Here is a 13,506-nt window from a genome sequence, read left to right as displayed (position 1 = left end):
CCCTTAATGAGGGGGAGAAGGCTGCCCTAGCGGCTGAAGTAGGTGGAGAGTTAGCAGCGACGGATGAAGAGTACGTCACTTACCAGTATGCCCTCGCTGCAGTGCAGCCAGAACCCTCGTTGCAGCAGGCGCTCAACGGTCCAGATGGCGCTGAATGGCAAGAAGCGATCGATTATGAAATCAGTCAGTTGGAGAAACTTGGGACTTGGGAAGTTACCGACTTACCACGTGACGTAAACGTCATACCATGTCATTACGTTCTGGCCACCAAGCGCGGACCGAACGGCAAAAAGCTTAAACTCCGGGCGCGCCTCGTTGCAAATGGTCAACGGCAGCAATATGGACTCGACTACTTCGACACGTTTGCGCCCACCTGCAACATGGCCACCATCAGGACCGTCTTAGCGATGGCCGCGCAGCACGACTGGGAAATCCACCAGGTGGACATCAAGAGCGCTTACCTCTACGCAAACGTCCAAGAGGACATCTATATGCGAGCGCCGCCAGGGTACCTGGGAGAGGGAGAGAAGCAAAAGGTGTTGAAGCTCAAGAGGAGCTTGACAGGATTGAAGCAAGCGGGTTTTGAGTGGGCTGAGGAACTTGCTGGTGTATTCTCTAAGATTGGGTTCACGCGTTCGAAGGTTGACCAGGCCGTTTATTTTAAGCACGACGCGCAGGAACATACCGTCATCACGGTTTCCATGGATGACATGGCAGTCACCTCGAACCACGTCTCCCACATCCAACAATTCAAAATCCACCTCCAACAATTCTTCGAAATATCCGACCTTGGCGAGCTCAACTGGCTCTTAGGGTTAAAGGTCACGCGCGACCGTGTCGCACGGACCATCACTCTATCCCAAAAGGCTTACATTAATACTGTCCTAGAGCGCTTCAACCTATCCGACGCAAAGACTGCGCAAACGCCTATGGATGCCAGCAGCCTCCTGTCCCCAGAACAATGTCCTTCGACTCACGCTGAGCTAGACGCCATGCGTGACGTGCCTTACCAGCGTGCGATCGGTTCCCTCATGTACGCTGCCACCAGTACACGACCAGACATAGCTTTTGCTGTTGCTACCCTCTCTCAGTTCATGCGTAACCCTGGCAGACCACACTGGGAAGCGGCAAAGCGCGTGATGCGTTACCTAAAAGGCACTGCCGACTACGAACTTACCCTTGGCTCCACAGATGGAGGCCTTGAGGCATTTGTAGACGCGGACTGGGCTTCCCAGCCTCATCGGCACTCAATGTCAGGTTACATTGTGTTACTCAACGGAGGCCCCGTTGCCTGGAGCTCACGAAAACAGGCCCTAATCGCGCTATCAACCGCGGAGGCAGAATATATAGTGTTAGCCACTGTTGCGCGGGAGCTACTGTACCTTCGGTACCTCACTGAGGAGTTATACGATGAGTCGCCCCTCCCCACTCCCGTTTACTGCGACAATCAGTCAGCCATCGCGCTTGCCTCGAACGGCAAGTTCCAATCACGTACGAAACACATCTCCATTCGCTATCACTTCATTCGTGCCCTTGTCCGCGACAACACCTTCCAGCTCACGTATTGCCCTACGGATGACAATGTCGCGGATGGCTTTACCAAAGCCCTCCCGCGCCCACGCCTTCAGAAGCTTCGACTCTTGATGAGCCTGGAATGCGCTCGAGGGGGAGTATTGGACGCAGAACAATCCGATGTGTCCGAAGAATCCGAGAACGGGACGATCAGGAAGGAGCATAGTACGAGCGCATCCCAAACGAGCAAAATGAGCGACGCCTGACGTCGGCTCGCACGTTTCAATATATTGCTAAAATTTCATTCCTATTTCGTCCGCACATAAAGTGATTCGTATTTCGTAGGAACATCTCAGTCCGTTTTCAAGAGACTGAGATGTGAGTACATAGTTCTACCTAACGTTTACAAAACTAACAAGACCTAGATACTTTGTCGTTCTAGGTACATACAATGTTAGAGTCCGTTTTCAAGAGACTGAGATATACTTTGTCGTTCTAGCTTCGTCGTGACTCGTCCGCTCGCCTTAGAACTCAATAGAAAGTGGCATCAGCAACGGCCATCAAGTCTAGATAGGTATGAGAGTTTGCAGCGAGATTGAGATATTGTGCTATCAGCTTAATTATATCTAACTTGTTGAGTAGTCTCATTTTCTTTGAGTAGTCCCATTTTGCGTAATAAATGCTTTAAAATGCCAAGCTATTTAGGGCTGCAACAAATTGGTACACAGCCATGGATGCAAAAAAATGTATACTACGATGAGGATGTTCATACAAAATTCATGACACGGCACGATCACAGCTAGTAAAGGATCATTAGTACTCGTGTACTAGTCTCCTCAAGCTGGCCTAACAGAATTAGATTATAGTCGTTATATCTCAATATATACGAGAGCGAGAGAGAAATGACATGAGACGAGCCACACGTAGAGGTAGCGAGGAAGGACAGTTCTCTCCTTTGAAAACCAAATTGATGAATTCTAAGATATACTGCACAAACTACTGTAGACAGCTATAGTACAAGTAAGACACAACTGCATAACGGAATGAACATGTCGCGACTTGGAAGCTTCACTTGGCATAAATAATCAAGCAGGCAGATCTCCTTGATATAGATAGACAGCAGTCCTCACAGCTTCTTCACATGCGTGGGTGGTAGTAGCCACAACTTCCTCATATGCCTGGACGGCAGCACTCACATCATTCCTGACAGTAGCTGCATGCGGAGATGCTATGTACTGCTCGAGAGTGACACGAAATGAGGGATTGGACTCATCATCATTGCGCCGCTTGTCGATAGGGAACTGCATGGGTAAACCCCCGGGTATTGGAGGCCATACCCGCACCCGCACCCGGCAAAAACCTGTACCCGCTCTGACGGGTACGGGTTTTCGGCGGGTACAACAAGCTCAGACCCGTACCCGCACCCGTGCAGGGTTTACCCGTGGGTACCATAGGTATCACCGCCAGTGCTTAGCACATATGTCCAGCACACGTCAGTGAATGCTGACGTGACTCGAACATATGTGGATGGCACAAGAAGGAGGAGTGGAGGCACGGGCAAATTTGCTGGCGCGCGCTGGGCATTCGCGCATGGTGTCCGTCGCATTGGGAACATCGCAAACTGCAAACGGTGGGCGACGACATGGATCAGCATGGCTCTTGCTCGAATGAGGATCGACGGACTCACAGTCTGCAAACGGTGGGCAACGACTCGGATCAGCATGGCTCTTGCCTGAACGAGGATTGACGGACTGACCAACTGTGAACAGTGGGCAACGACTCGGATCAGCATGGCTTTTGCTTGAATGAGGATCGACGGACTCATGAGAGCGTGCACTGGATGTACGAGAGGGTGGATTGGAGCCATGAGAGGGGTGCGCAGGATGTACGAGAGGGTGCGTGCGATGTATGAGAGGGTGGAGGTCTGAGAGGTGCAAGAGGGTGTGCCGGATGTACAAGAGGGTGCGCGGGATATGAGAGGATGCGCGCAATGTATGAGAGGGTGCAGTGGAGGTCTGAGAAAACGAGCAGGGAGTAAAGACAAGCAAGAATGATCAAGGACAACTCACATGACAATAGACTTCAGCTGTGGGACTTGACAATAGGTGTTGTGTTGAAGAAGATGGTCTGATAGTACCGGTTGAGTGTCGTGGCATCCTTTAGAATCTAACAAGAGCAAACAATATAACATAAGCATATGCGCCAAAGCGTCAAACAAAGAGTGCAAACCTTGACTGATACCCACAGCGCGGGTACAGGTAGGGGTAGGGGTATCATGATCTCAGACCCGTACCCGTACCCCAGCGGTACCCGTACCCGTGACCCGTGCGGGTTACCCGTACCCGTGCAGTTCCCTACTTGTCGAGAATGTAGAATGAGTGTTCGAGGATAATGACAACAGCTAAAGGGTCGATAATAAACAGGTTCATCGCAACTTAGCCTCAAAATTCACCAGAAATGAGCTGAACGATATTCTCCAAGAGTAATGAGTCGGAGGTAGTGATGGAAAAGTCCGGTTCGGTCCGGTTCTCCAGGAAATTAGGAGAACTGTGGACTGGACCATCGGTTCGGTTCTCCTAGTAAGCAGAACCGTGGACCAGACCATCAGTTCGGTCCGAAAATGGTCCGGTTCTGGTTCAGTGAGGGTTCAAACTGAGAACCAGACCATCCAAACTAATAAAAATTTCGTCAAGAAAAATTATATTGAAACATGCCCAACAACAGATGCATCATGTAATACTAAATGCTACTAGACCAGTTCACCATCCTCATCATCTGTGTTGTCACAGAGTGCTGCAATCAACAAATCCAAATACTGCTCGGCGTCACTAGCGGCAGGGGGCAATAGTATAGTACTCATCAAAACATACAACTTGTTCAAGATCTTGGCCCTTGTATGTAACACCTTCATTCAAAGATCTTGTTGGGCTCAACATACATACACTAGGCTAATGCTACATGACCTCCGGTCCAACGACGTCCACCTGCTCGCCAGGTACCCCATGGTTTTTTCAATGGAGTCTCACCAGCTTACGTGTGTCATCGCTATCACTTCAATTTCATTTTCTTGACCTCTTTGTTCTCAGTCCTCTGCACAAGGCCATTCCCACTCCTCAGAACCGCAAAGATAAAACTACATACTGACTTGCCATCGGTTCAAACAGGTTCGAACCTGTTCAGAACCGGTTCTGCAATTCTGCAAGTCCCTGAACCGCGGACCGGACCAACGGTTCGGTCCTCCCTATTGCCCGAACCTTGAACCGGACTTCGGTCAGGTTCGAAACGGTTCAGGTTCGAACCGCGGTTCAGAACCGGACCTGGCCATCACTAGTCGGAGGCCTGACAGAGTCGCAACATGAGAAATGTGTGCACAATTTGTAACCAATTAGACATACCGCAGAGAGTAACCTAGACCGTATCTCTAAACGATTATCGTCACGAAGCTCGCCCTACTGGTGGATCAGTGATGACGTTCACTAGCAAGGCTCTAGACTCACTCTCTATTGAAGGATGCGCGATTTCAATAGTAAGCGAACCTCGAACTCGATGGAGGATCAGCACACTGACTTTCTGGAAATGGATGAGCAATGCCATTGGTGAGCAAAGCTAGAGCTCCAATGAGGATGAGGTTCAAGAGACTCACGAGCTGTCAACGGATCAGTAATCTCGTCGGTGAGCAAAGCTCGTGCTCAACGGCAGATGAACACACTCACGAACTGTCAACAGGGATCAACAATTTAATTGGTCAGTGGTGCCCCAATTCGACTGCGGATATCGATGCGCTTACTATGTTCTGTAAGTGGGGATGGGCAACGTCCAGCCAAATTGAAACTCCGCCCGTGAATCCATAGTGGGTGTACTAGTAAAGGGAATGCCAACTGTCCAGCAGAAAGATCGCATAGCAGCACTTGAAAACGAAAGCGGGACACAAAAAGCTTGCAGGGAGATAGGTACAAAATATCACATTGCTTGTATTTGTGCGTGTTATTATCAGTCAAGGAAACGCCATGAGGGTCTCGTGTCGATATTTGCCATTGTGTTCTGTAGTACCATGCTTACATAATGACACACTTTGTTTGGAGGCGTTGTCCATCCAGTGGGGATGGGCGTCAATGATCTTTATTTGTTCAAGTTTGTTTGTTGGCGCAGCCTAAAAATAATCAACAGCAACAAACAACTGGACTTTTCTCGCCTGACCGTCACCATGGGCCATTATGTAATATTCACTCTAGACTTAGACTTGACGTTGCATGTCGACTATTGTCGACTGCACGTCGGGTTTCCTCTACATGTGCATTAAATAATTGGCCCTGGACACGGACTTGATGTTGCATGCCGACTATCATCGGCTGCACGTTGGGTTCTCTCTATTTGAACATGTGTTACGGACTAGGATAGTTCGAGCTCTCCCTAGGCGGATTGCCTAATCTGATAGCGGGCTCGCTACTGGAGAGACGGGGATCTTCTCTCGAATGAGAGGTTCGGGGGTTCCACTTAAGGTAGCGTCGGCTTTCCTTAAGGTGCGGCTTAGACTGAGTGATTGGGATGATCACACAGAGGAAGTTCTGATGAAAACCTAGTAGAATCAAGTAGGGAATATACATGATTCTGTCTGCTCTATATACTGTCGTCCGTGTGCACAGACCAATACTACGTTCGGTAGGTAGGTATGAGTGTGTCTATACAAGGGCATCTTATCTGATGCCATGTGGTCGATTATCTATACGTGAGGCTTACCATGCCTCTCTTATCTGTCCTCAAGGCGTAGCATGCCTTTGAGTCTAACTGCGCATGCTGCGGCATGCGGCTTGTCTTCTGACCATGAGGCAGAGCTTCCCCATGATCCGGGTCGAGGACCATCTAGGTCCGTCCAGATGTTGCCTAGGCTGGTCTAGGTCATCTAACGGCATCCAGGCCGTTCTAAGCGTCTCTACGAGTCTCCGTTGAGTCGGTAAGTCTTCCAAGACGGTGCATATGGTGGGATAGGGGCTAAGGTCATGATGACCTCCGTAGGAGGGGTTCTTGGTTACATGTTATTGTAACAACATGTGCATCATCAGCCTTGGACATGAACTTGACGTTGCATGTCGACTATTGTCGACTGCACGTCGGGTTTCCTATACATGTGCATTAAATGATTAGCCCTGGACATGAACTTGACGTTGTATGCCGGCTATCGTTGGCTGCACGTCCGAGTTCTCTCTATTTGAACATATGCATTATTAGCCTTGGAGACGTGAACTTGACGTTGCATGTCGACTATCGTCGACTGCACGTCGGGTTTCCTCTACATGTGCATTAAATGATTGGCCCTGGACACGAACTTGACGTTGTATGCCGGCTATCGTCGTCTGCACGTCCGAGTTCTCTCTATTTGAACATATGCATTATTAGTCTTGGACGTGAACTTGACGTTGCATGTCGACTATCGTCGACTGCACGTCAGGTTCTCTCTCATCATTATCGGACTAGTGGCTAGCATGATAAATAGGCCTTCTGAATTTTGAATCGTTTCGAGTGACTTGCAGATGGTGCACCAGTTGAGTCAACCTTAAGTCAACCTCAAGTCAGTCATGACAATGACACGTGAACCATAATTTACATCAAAAGGAGAGGTCATTCTCGACCTCCTCCCCGTCATCATTACACTCATCGTCAGATGCTTTGTCGTCTTCCTCTTCCTCATCATATTCATCTTCTGACCCCTCACTAAGATCATCATCCATCTGCTGTTCGTGGTCATCTTCTTTTTCTTTTTGGCCCTCGTCAGTAATTCCGCCTTCATCAACGTCCATAGCTTCCGCTGGGGTTGAATCTAAGCCAAAACAGTGTTTGACCATCCTCCGCAGGGTTACTGGGTGTCCTACCCCCAAGTGAGTATATCGCAGGAACATATCGCGATCGACGAAACTAACTCCAACAGATGACTTGAGTCATTATTGGAGCTACGAGACATGCTGGACTCACATGCCAACGTAATATGCTTCCCAATCATCTAACTCCTCCTTGGCACGTGCTAGCGATTTTCCGTGACAAAGTGAACTGACACCGCGCCCTGAAGCGAATGCAGGAATTAAATGGGCTCCTCGAATGATTTGGCCTGGATCAAGAAATCCGAACGCGTCACGGTCCGACTCTTCCACAAATGCTACTTTGGGAAGGCGAGCGTGGTGCATGCCTGACTGATAGTCAGACGATATTAATGGTGCAAGCCACCTGACATGGAGGACCTCGAGGTGCTGTGTCTCGGTTCGACCAGCGACATCTTGGAGCCACGTGTCCATGTGATAAATGCCCAGTACACGAGCGTACCAGTATGGGTGGCTAGGTGAGGTTTCTCCCGAAAGTACCATAACATCTGCATGCGTCCTGGGGTTGATAGTATCGTATTCACGCCTCATGTCGTAAGTTGTATAGTGTACCTGCATTGTGTGTACCGAGTAAACTGTATTGTTGGGAATGATAACCGAGTTGCGTTCCTCATCTGTAAATGTGTGGTCGCAATGAGTAACATCCAGCTTCCTCAGCCTATACAAAATATGATCTTTCAATTTTGGGATGAAGTTCTGTTAGCAGTCTTAAGCGAACTGATGGTTAAATGGACTAAAAACCTATATTCACCTCGGTAGCTGAATCGCCATCGTGTTCCCCGAGGAAACGGAACAAAGAAACCGGATCATTTCGACTGCTCGCGATAAAATGATGGTCTTTGGACAATGATCGAGGAGAGTCGGCTGGTGATTGGTTGCTCGAGGAGGAGATACCTGCTGCTTCCGCGACTCGTCGTAGTACACGGCGCCTGCGTTCGTGTTTCGCTAGCTGTGCCGGAGTATCTAACTTGCTGGTCAGCGGATAGAATGCTTTCAAGGCTCTATGCGCCAGCTCCCCCTAGCCAATAAGATAATTTCAGAAATGCCGTTGAGAGAGGAGAAAAAATGCTTACAATCTGAGTGGTATAGGAATCTGTCGTACCGAAGAGTTTAATGGTTCGCACGTAATCACCCATTGCATGAAATTTGTAGGTGCTCAAATTGAACTTTTTCACCTTTGGTCCGGTAGGTTCTGAAGGAGTATTATTAGGTCCAGCATGCTGGGCAAACCGTCGTTGGCGAGCCGCCTTCTCCTTTGGTAATTCCACAGTGACGAAGGCAGCACAGGTGAGGTCACGGAACTTCCGTAACTGCTTAGAAAGAATTTTGAATGTGTTCTCAAAGAGACTCAGCGTTGACTGTGAATGGAGTCTTAGCTTGGCAAGTGCGTGCCACTGAGCAAATCTATATAGAAGGGACTGCACGGTCGCATCATGACAAGGTGGAAACAACCCCTCAAACACAGGTATCGCACACTAGACATGCTGCCGTCAGCTAGGCAGAGAGTAGTAAGTAAAGGGAGAAACAACCTGTAATATGTCTTCAAAGTCTCGTGCCGCAAGTCTCTTCATCTCAGATGTATTATTCGCAAATGTTCGGATTACCCCATTACCGAAAGTCGGAACTTGACGAAATCTATGGTGGGATAGAATTTGCTCCTTGTTATACGGCACAAGCAGTATGTAAACTCCACTTACCTTGAGTCTAGAGTTGAAACCAGCTGATTCCCCCCGGGAAGTGCATAAAGAATCCTGATGAGGTGAGTAAATAGTGCCTTCCAAGTACCGAGCTCGCATTCGTGCATAAAGTCTACAACGAGCATCTGAAATGCGTCAAGGCCCAGTGCACCCAGCCTCCCGACGAATTTGTTCTACAAGTTACTTTTCTGAGCCAGTACAACAGAGCGGCAGACAGTTCATACTTACTAATACAGGTACCCAGGAACCTTCTCCAAGCGTCTCTTCAACTTTCGCACCGTCAACAGTATTTCCCCACATATAAATGAATCCTCAGGCCCTGACAATGTTGGTTTCGACGTAGACTCGAAGATGATTTATATGGTCCTTCATGTCCTTAACAAGGCCTAGAGAAGAAAACATACTTTTTGGAATGAGACAACGGGGACATGGGCATGAGCCCATGTCCTTAATGGTGGCAATTAAAGCCCTGAAAATCTTTGAGTAGTCCTCTTGGTTTTTAACGACTAAACGCACTTTTCAGGATAATCGGCTGAGTATGTGAATATACGAGGGTATATCCTGCGTAACAGACCATCAGCACATCTTAATATAATGCCATGGCGGTATGCGTGAAGAAATTCTTTATCTAGCAAGATATCCCAGCATGCGTGGAATAACTCGCGTCGACAGTGCGTGTGAAGGGCAGCCATACCGCTTTTCGATATTCGAGGCAAGTCGTTCAAGATGTCTTTGACCTTATCGGGCAGCTGATACGCAACATGAAATAGCATTTAAAATGTACAAATATAGCGACCCACCGACGGTAAAAACCCAACAAGGTGACATGCGCCAGATTTTGGTGCAGAACGTGCGTACTTGGTGAGGTTTCCGAAGTACATGTACAGGGGCCAGGCCTTTGCCGTTCCGAAGTTCGCAAGATGTGTGGCATCCGAAAAAAACATGAGAGAAGCAACTACCCGTTCCAGTGTGCATCCGGGCTCCCTTGGGAGCTTCTGCACCTCATCTTGGGCATCTAGCCACGAGTCAGATGTATATAATTCATCGAAGATGCGCTCTTCATGGTCGTCCAATGGATCCTTCCACAAACGCTTGAATGGCGAAAGGTGAAATGTGTTTGCTTGGATATCCACGAAAGCTGACCAAATTACTTCGACGAGGGGACGAAAATGGAATCCGGGAACAGAAAATGGTCTCGCATCCTCCTCCTTCGATTTCGTCGGAATCTCGATAGTGACACTGGCCTGGGTCCAATCGTCCGGACACTCTATTTTCCTGCCGGGGTCGCTGTCCAATTCCCGTAAACTCCTCCTTACCGAGAAATCCTCCAGATGCTTTACGTCAAAATCGTCTGCCAGGATCACTTCCTTCACGAGACGGGCAACTTCAGTCTCGGATTTCCGGCTACTACCAGAATTCATCCAAGACATGAGTCTATAGACCGTCATGTTAGGAAATGGATATGGAGGCGGGAGGATATCTGAATGGGTGTCTTGCATGGTTGTCGGACACGTGGTTGAAAGTAATGAGGAGAGCACAAATTCATCTGGCTCAAAGGATGGGCGACGAGGGTACTGTCGGGAAAGTCCAAAAGAGTTGAAAGTAGTCTGAAGTGTGTCTCGTAATGTTAATAGAACTCTGCGTATTCTAGATTGAGGCGGGCGTGGATTTTGAGTGGGCAAAACACCAGCTATATCAAAGTTGTTGGTATCCTCATCAGACAGAGGAAGATCCTCAAAATGTTTCGGTATCCGTCCCATCGAAGTGTGTGAAGGTTCTTCTGATAAGTGAAGCGCAAAACAGTAACTCAGGTATCAGTCGACTGCCAGGTGACTCTTTGCTGAAGACGCACCCATAGCATCAGCCTCGAACGGTGCCCTGTTGTCGAAGCCTTCATGATTAGTTTCAAAACCTGCTATGCCGGCAGACAAGCTAGCTTGGCTCGTCCAGCGGTCCCTGCTTGATAATTTGCAGGGAATAATGGGCTTTGAGCAGTCATGCTCTGCCAGTGCATGGGGCCGGCAAACCAGCAATACTTTCTAAAGATCACGACTGGTCAGACATGTTTGTGCTTCCGAACTTCGAGTGTATGTAGAACTTCAACTACTAGACTCACCAAAGAGTTAGTTGAGCCTGATTGAACGGTCGCAGATTGTGTCAGAGTTAGTCTAGCAGCTACCGCGTCTCTAGCCCTCTCTTTTCTTTTCTCGCTAGCTAGAACGCTGGACCGCTGGTAAAATTTGCATGATGCACGATGCCTGTTGAGTCCTCGACTACTATCGGTTGTTTTTTCCCATGGACAGCCTGGGGCACTGCAGGATATCATCAAATTAACAAAGAGTAAAAGAAAAACGAGCCATATAACTCGTGCTGTGCCAGCTTGAATGCGCATGAAGTTCGACTCAAAGTTCGAGTCCCGGTGCCCGACATGGCCAGGTTATTTACTAATAAGCACTAGGCTCCAAGTTCAATTTTTTTCGGACTTAAGCACGTCACTACTGGTAGCCTACACTAGTATAGCTAGGAGTACTATGATACTATCAGTCACTAATAGATTCCACGAAACCAATTCCTGTATGAATAACTCTTATCGTGATGCAGCCAATCAGATCATTTTCAGTCACTCTGTGATTCACCATACTGCTTTTACAGTCACAAGATACATGCATTTCCAACTTTCGGCTAAGGCTATACTCTTCTTCCGGATATCGTGCACGGCAGTCATGCTCAGTTATGTAGGTGGTGTGAGTATTTACAAAACGACTTCTACCTTATCACGATCAGTCACTTCATAGACAAGAAAATAGGTTGATAATCGGCTGACCTCAGCCATCCAATTCGGATTCGGATTCGGATTCGGACTCGGACTCCACAGGATTCCTCTCCACATCCGAGCCATCTTCCTCGGGTAAGTTGCGTGCAAGGCCCTCAACTTGTTCAAGCTGTAAGTCACCAACAGCGAGTGACGTGAGGTCATGACTGTATGCGCCAACGTGGAAGTCCATAGAAGCTTCAAGCTCTTGCTTGTTCTGTGGAACGAGCATTTCCATAAAGGAAACTGCTGCGGCGCGGTCGGCAAAATTTCTAGCTTCCTCCTTAAAAATCAATTCAAGAAGCTTAGAGTGTTCCGATGAGGCTTGGATTTCCCAAGCCGTTGTCATAGCGCGTAAGCGCATAGATTCACAAGCAGCTCGCTTGGCGACAACAATTTGAGTGATAGTCTCCTTAGATAGGAGCGCAACACCACGCTCAAAGACGTCTTTGCCCTGACACATGATTGCTTGTCAGTATGAAGTAAAGCACATTTAACTAAGATTAGGATAACACACCGCTTTGACATCTGCCAGACTCATATCAGTCTCGCCGGGGCACTTCCCGCAAAACCTATCAACATAACGGAGCTCTAGTGCAGTGGGCAAGCGACCATGCGGCTTGTCATACGGCTTGAACTTCCGTTGCGCACGAAGGACATATTGAGACAATTGCTTGGTGATTGCAGGAGGTTTGGGTATTGCGGTGATGAAATCTGACAAGCCATTGGAGGTGGATGATCGTCGATGTTTAGATGACGACTTAGATGCGATCGAGTCAGATGGTCTGACTCTCCTGTGTCTCCGCCCAGGACGTGCGGTGTGTAGATCCTCGAGCTGTCCTAGACTTCGACAAGATTCATCACTGCTCTGACGAGCATGGCCTATAGAGCTTGGAGGAGTATGTGTTTGCATTATTTAGTGGTTGGGAATATGAACTATGGACCCATCGGAGTCTAAAACTGAGTGACTCGTCCGATGTAATAAGTTTATGGCCTGGGCCCTGATGCATGATGGCCCCTCGGAGCAACACAGTGACATTCTATCCTGTGGTGCATATTGCGCAAGTTTGTGCGGCTCTCAATGCACAGATTTACGTGAGTGTGTACCATTTTTTATTTTCCATCCTCTTGCTTGCGACAGGTACTTTCATTCAGTAACTGCGTGGATTGAACAACTTATCCTGCTCCCAGGATCCTTCCCCAGCTCAGACATTGTCTCTGAGATCCGTTCCTCCTGGATTTTGAGGTTGGTCTCCAGGAGACGAATGACATGTTGGTGAATGTCGATATCCTCTGCACGGCAGTTGACACGATCTTCAAGTTCCCAGTTATGTGATTCTTCTGATGCAGTCAATTGCTGGCATGAGACCTCGAACTTACTTCATAAAGTGGCATCTCGTTCTGCGACTGATCATTGGGAGTAGTCAAGGACTTCAAGTTGGTTTTGTTCGGCAGCATGCAAACGATTGCGTAGGTGATTCATAATGACGCCTAGGACTGTAATAGCAGGTAAGTACCCTCTTGTCTTCATCAGAGAACACGCTCAGAAATACCGTGATCCATTATGATTCGTACGTGCAATAGTGCGACCTCCTCTTATCTTCCAACACTATCA

General features: G+C 48.3%; 2 protein-coding genes across 2 annotated transcripts; both read right to left on the bottom strand.

Moving 5' to 3' along the window:
* Window positions 1-2,597: 2,597 nt before the first annotated feature.
* On the bottom strand, window positions 2,598-3,668 carry HD556DRAFT_1465190 (uncharacterized protein; the record flags this gene model as incomplete). The annotated part of the gene is made up of 5 exons (XM_041308341.1): window positions 2,598-2,883; window positions 2,952-3,133; window positions 3,200-3,263; window positions 3,334-3,527; window positions 3,582-3,668. 5 exons carry the CDS (start codon window positions 3,666-3,668, stop codon window positions 2,598-2,600), a joined length of 813 nt encoding a protein of 270 aa, XP_041162477.1.
* Window positions 3,669-11,904: 8,236 nt separating this feature from the next.
* HD556DRAFT_1306528 (uncharacterized protein) lies at window positions 11,905-13,349 on the bottom strand (the record flags this gene model as incomplete). Its single annotated transcript, XM_041299924.1, has 4 exons — window positions 11,905-12,345; window positions 12,409-12,773; window positions 13,068-13,248; window positions 13,272-13,349. 4 exons carry the CDS (start codon window positions 13,347-13,349, stop codon window positions 11,905-11,907), a joined length of 1,065 nt encoding a protein of 354 aa, XP_041162476.1.
* Window positions 13,350-13,506: the final 157 nt, after the last annotated feature.

Source organism: Suillus plorans, assembly GCF_016647745.1.
Source record: "Suillus plorans strain S12 chromosome Unknown HD556scaffold_16, whole genome shotgun sequence".
In the NCBI taxonomy this organism is placed as follows: domain Eukaryota; kingdom Fungi; phylum Basidiomycota; class Agaricomycetes; order Boletales; family Suillaceae; genus Suillus; species Suillus plorans.
This window is presented reverse-complemented; position numbering and strand designations above follow the sequence as displayed.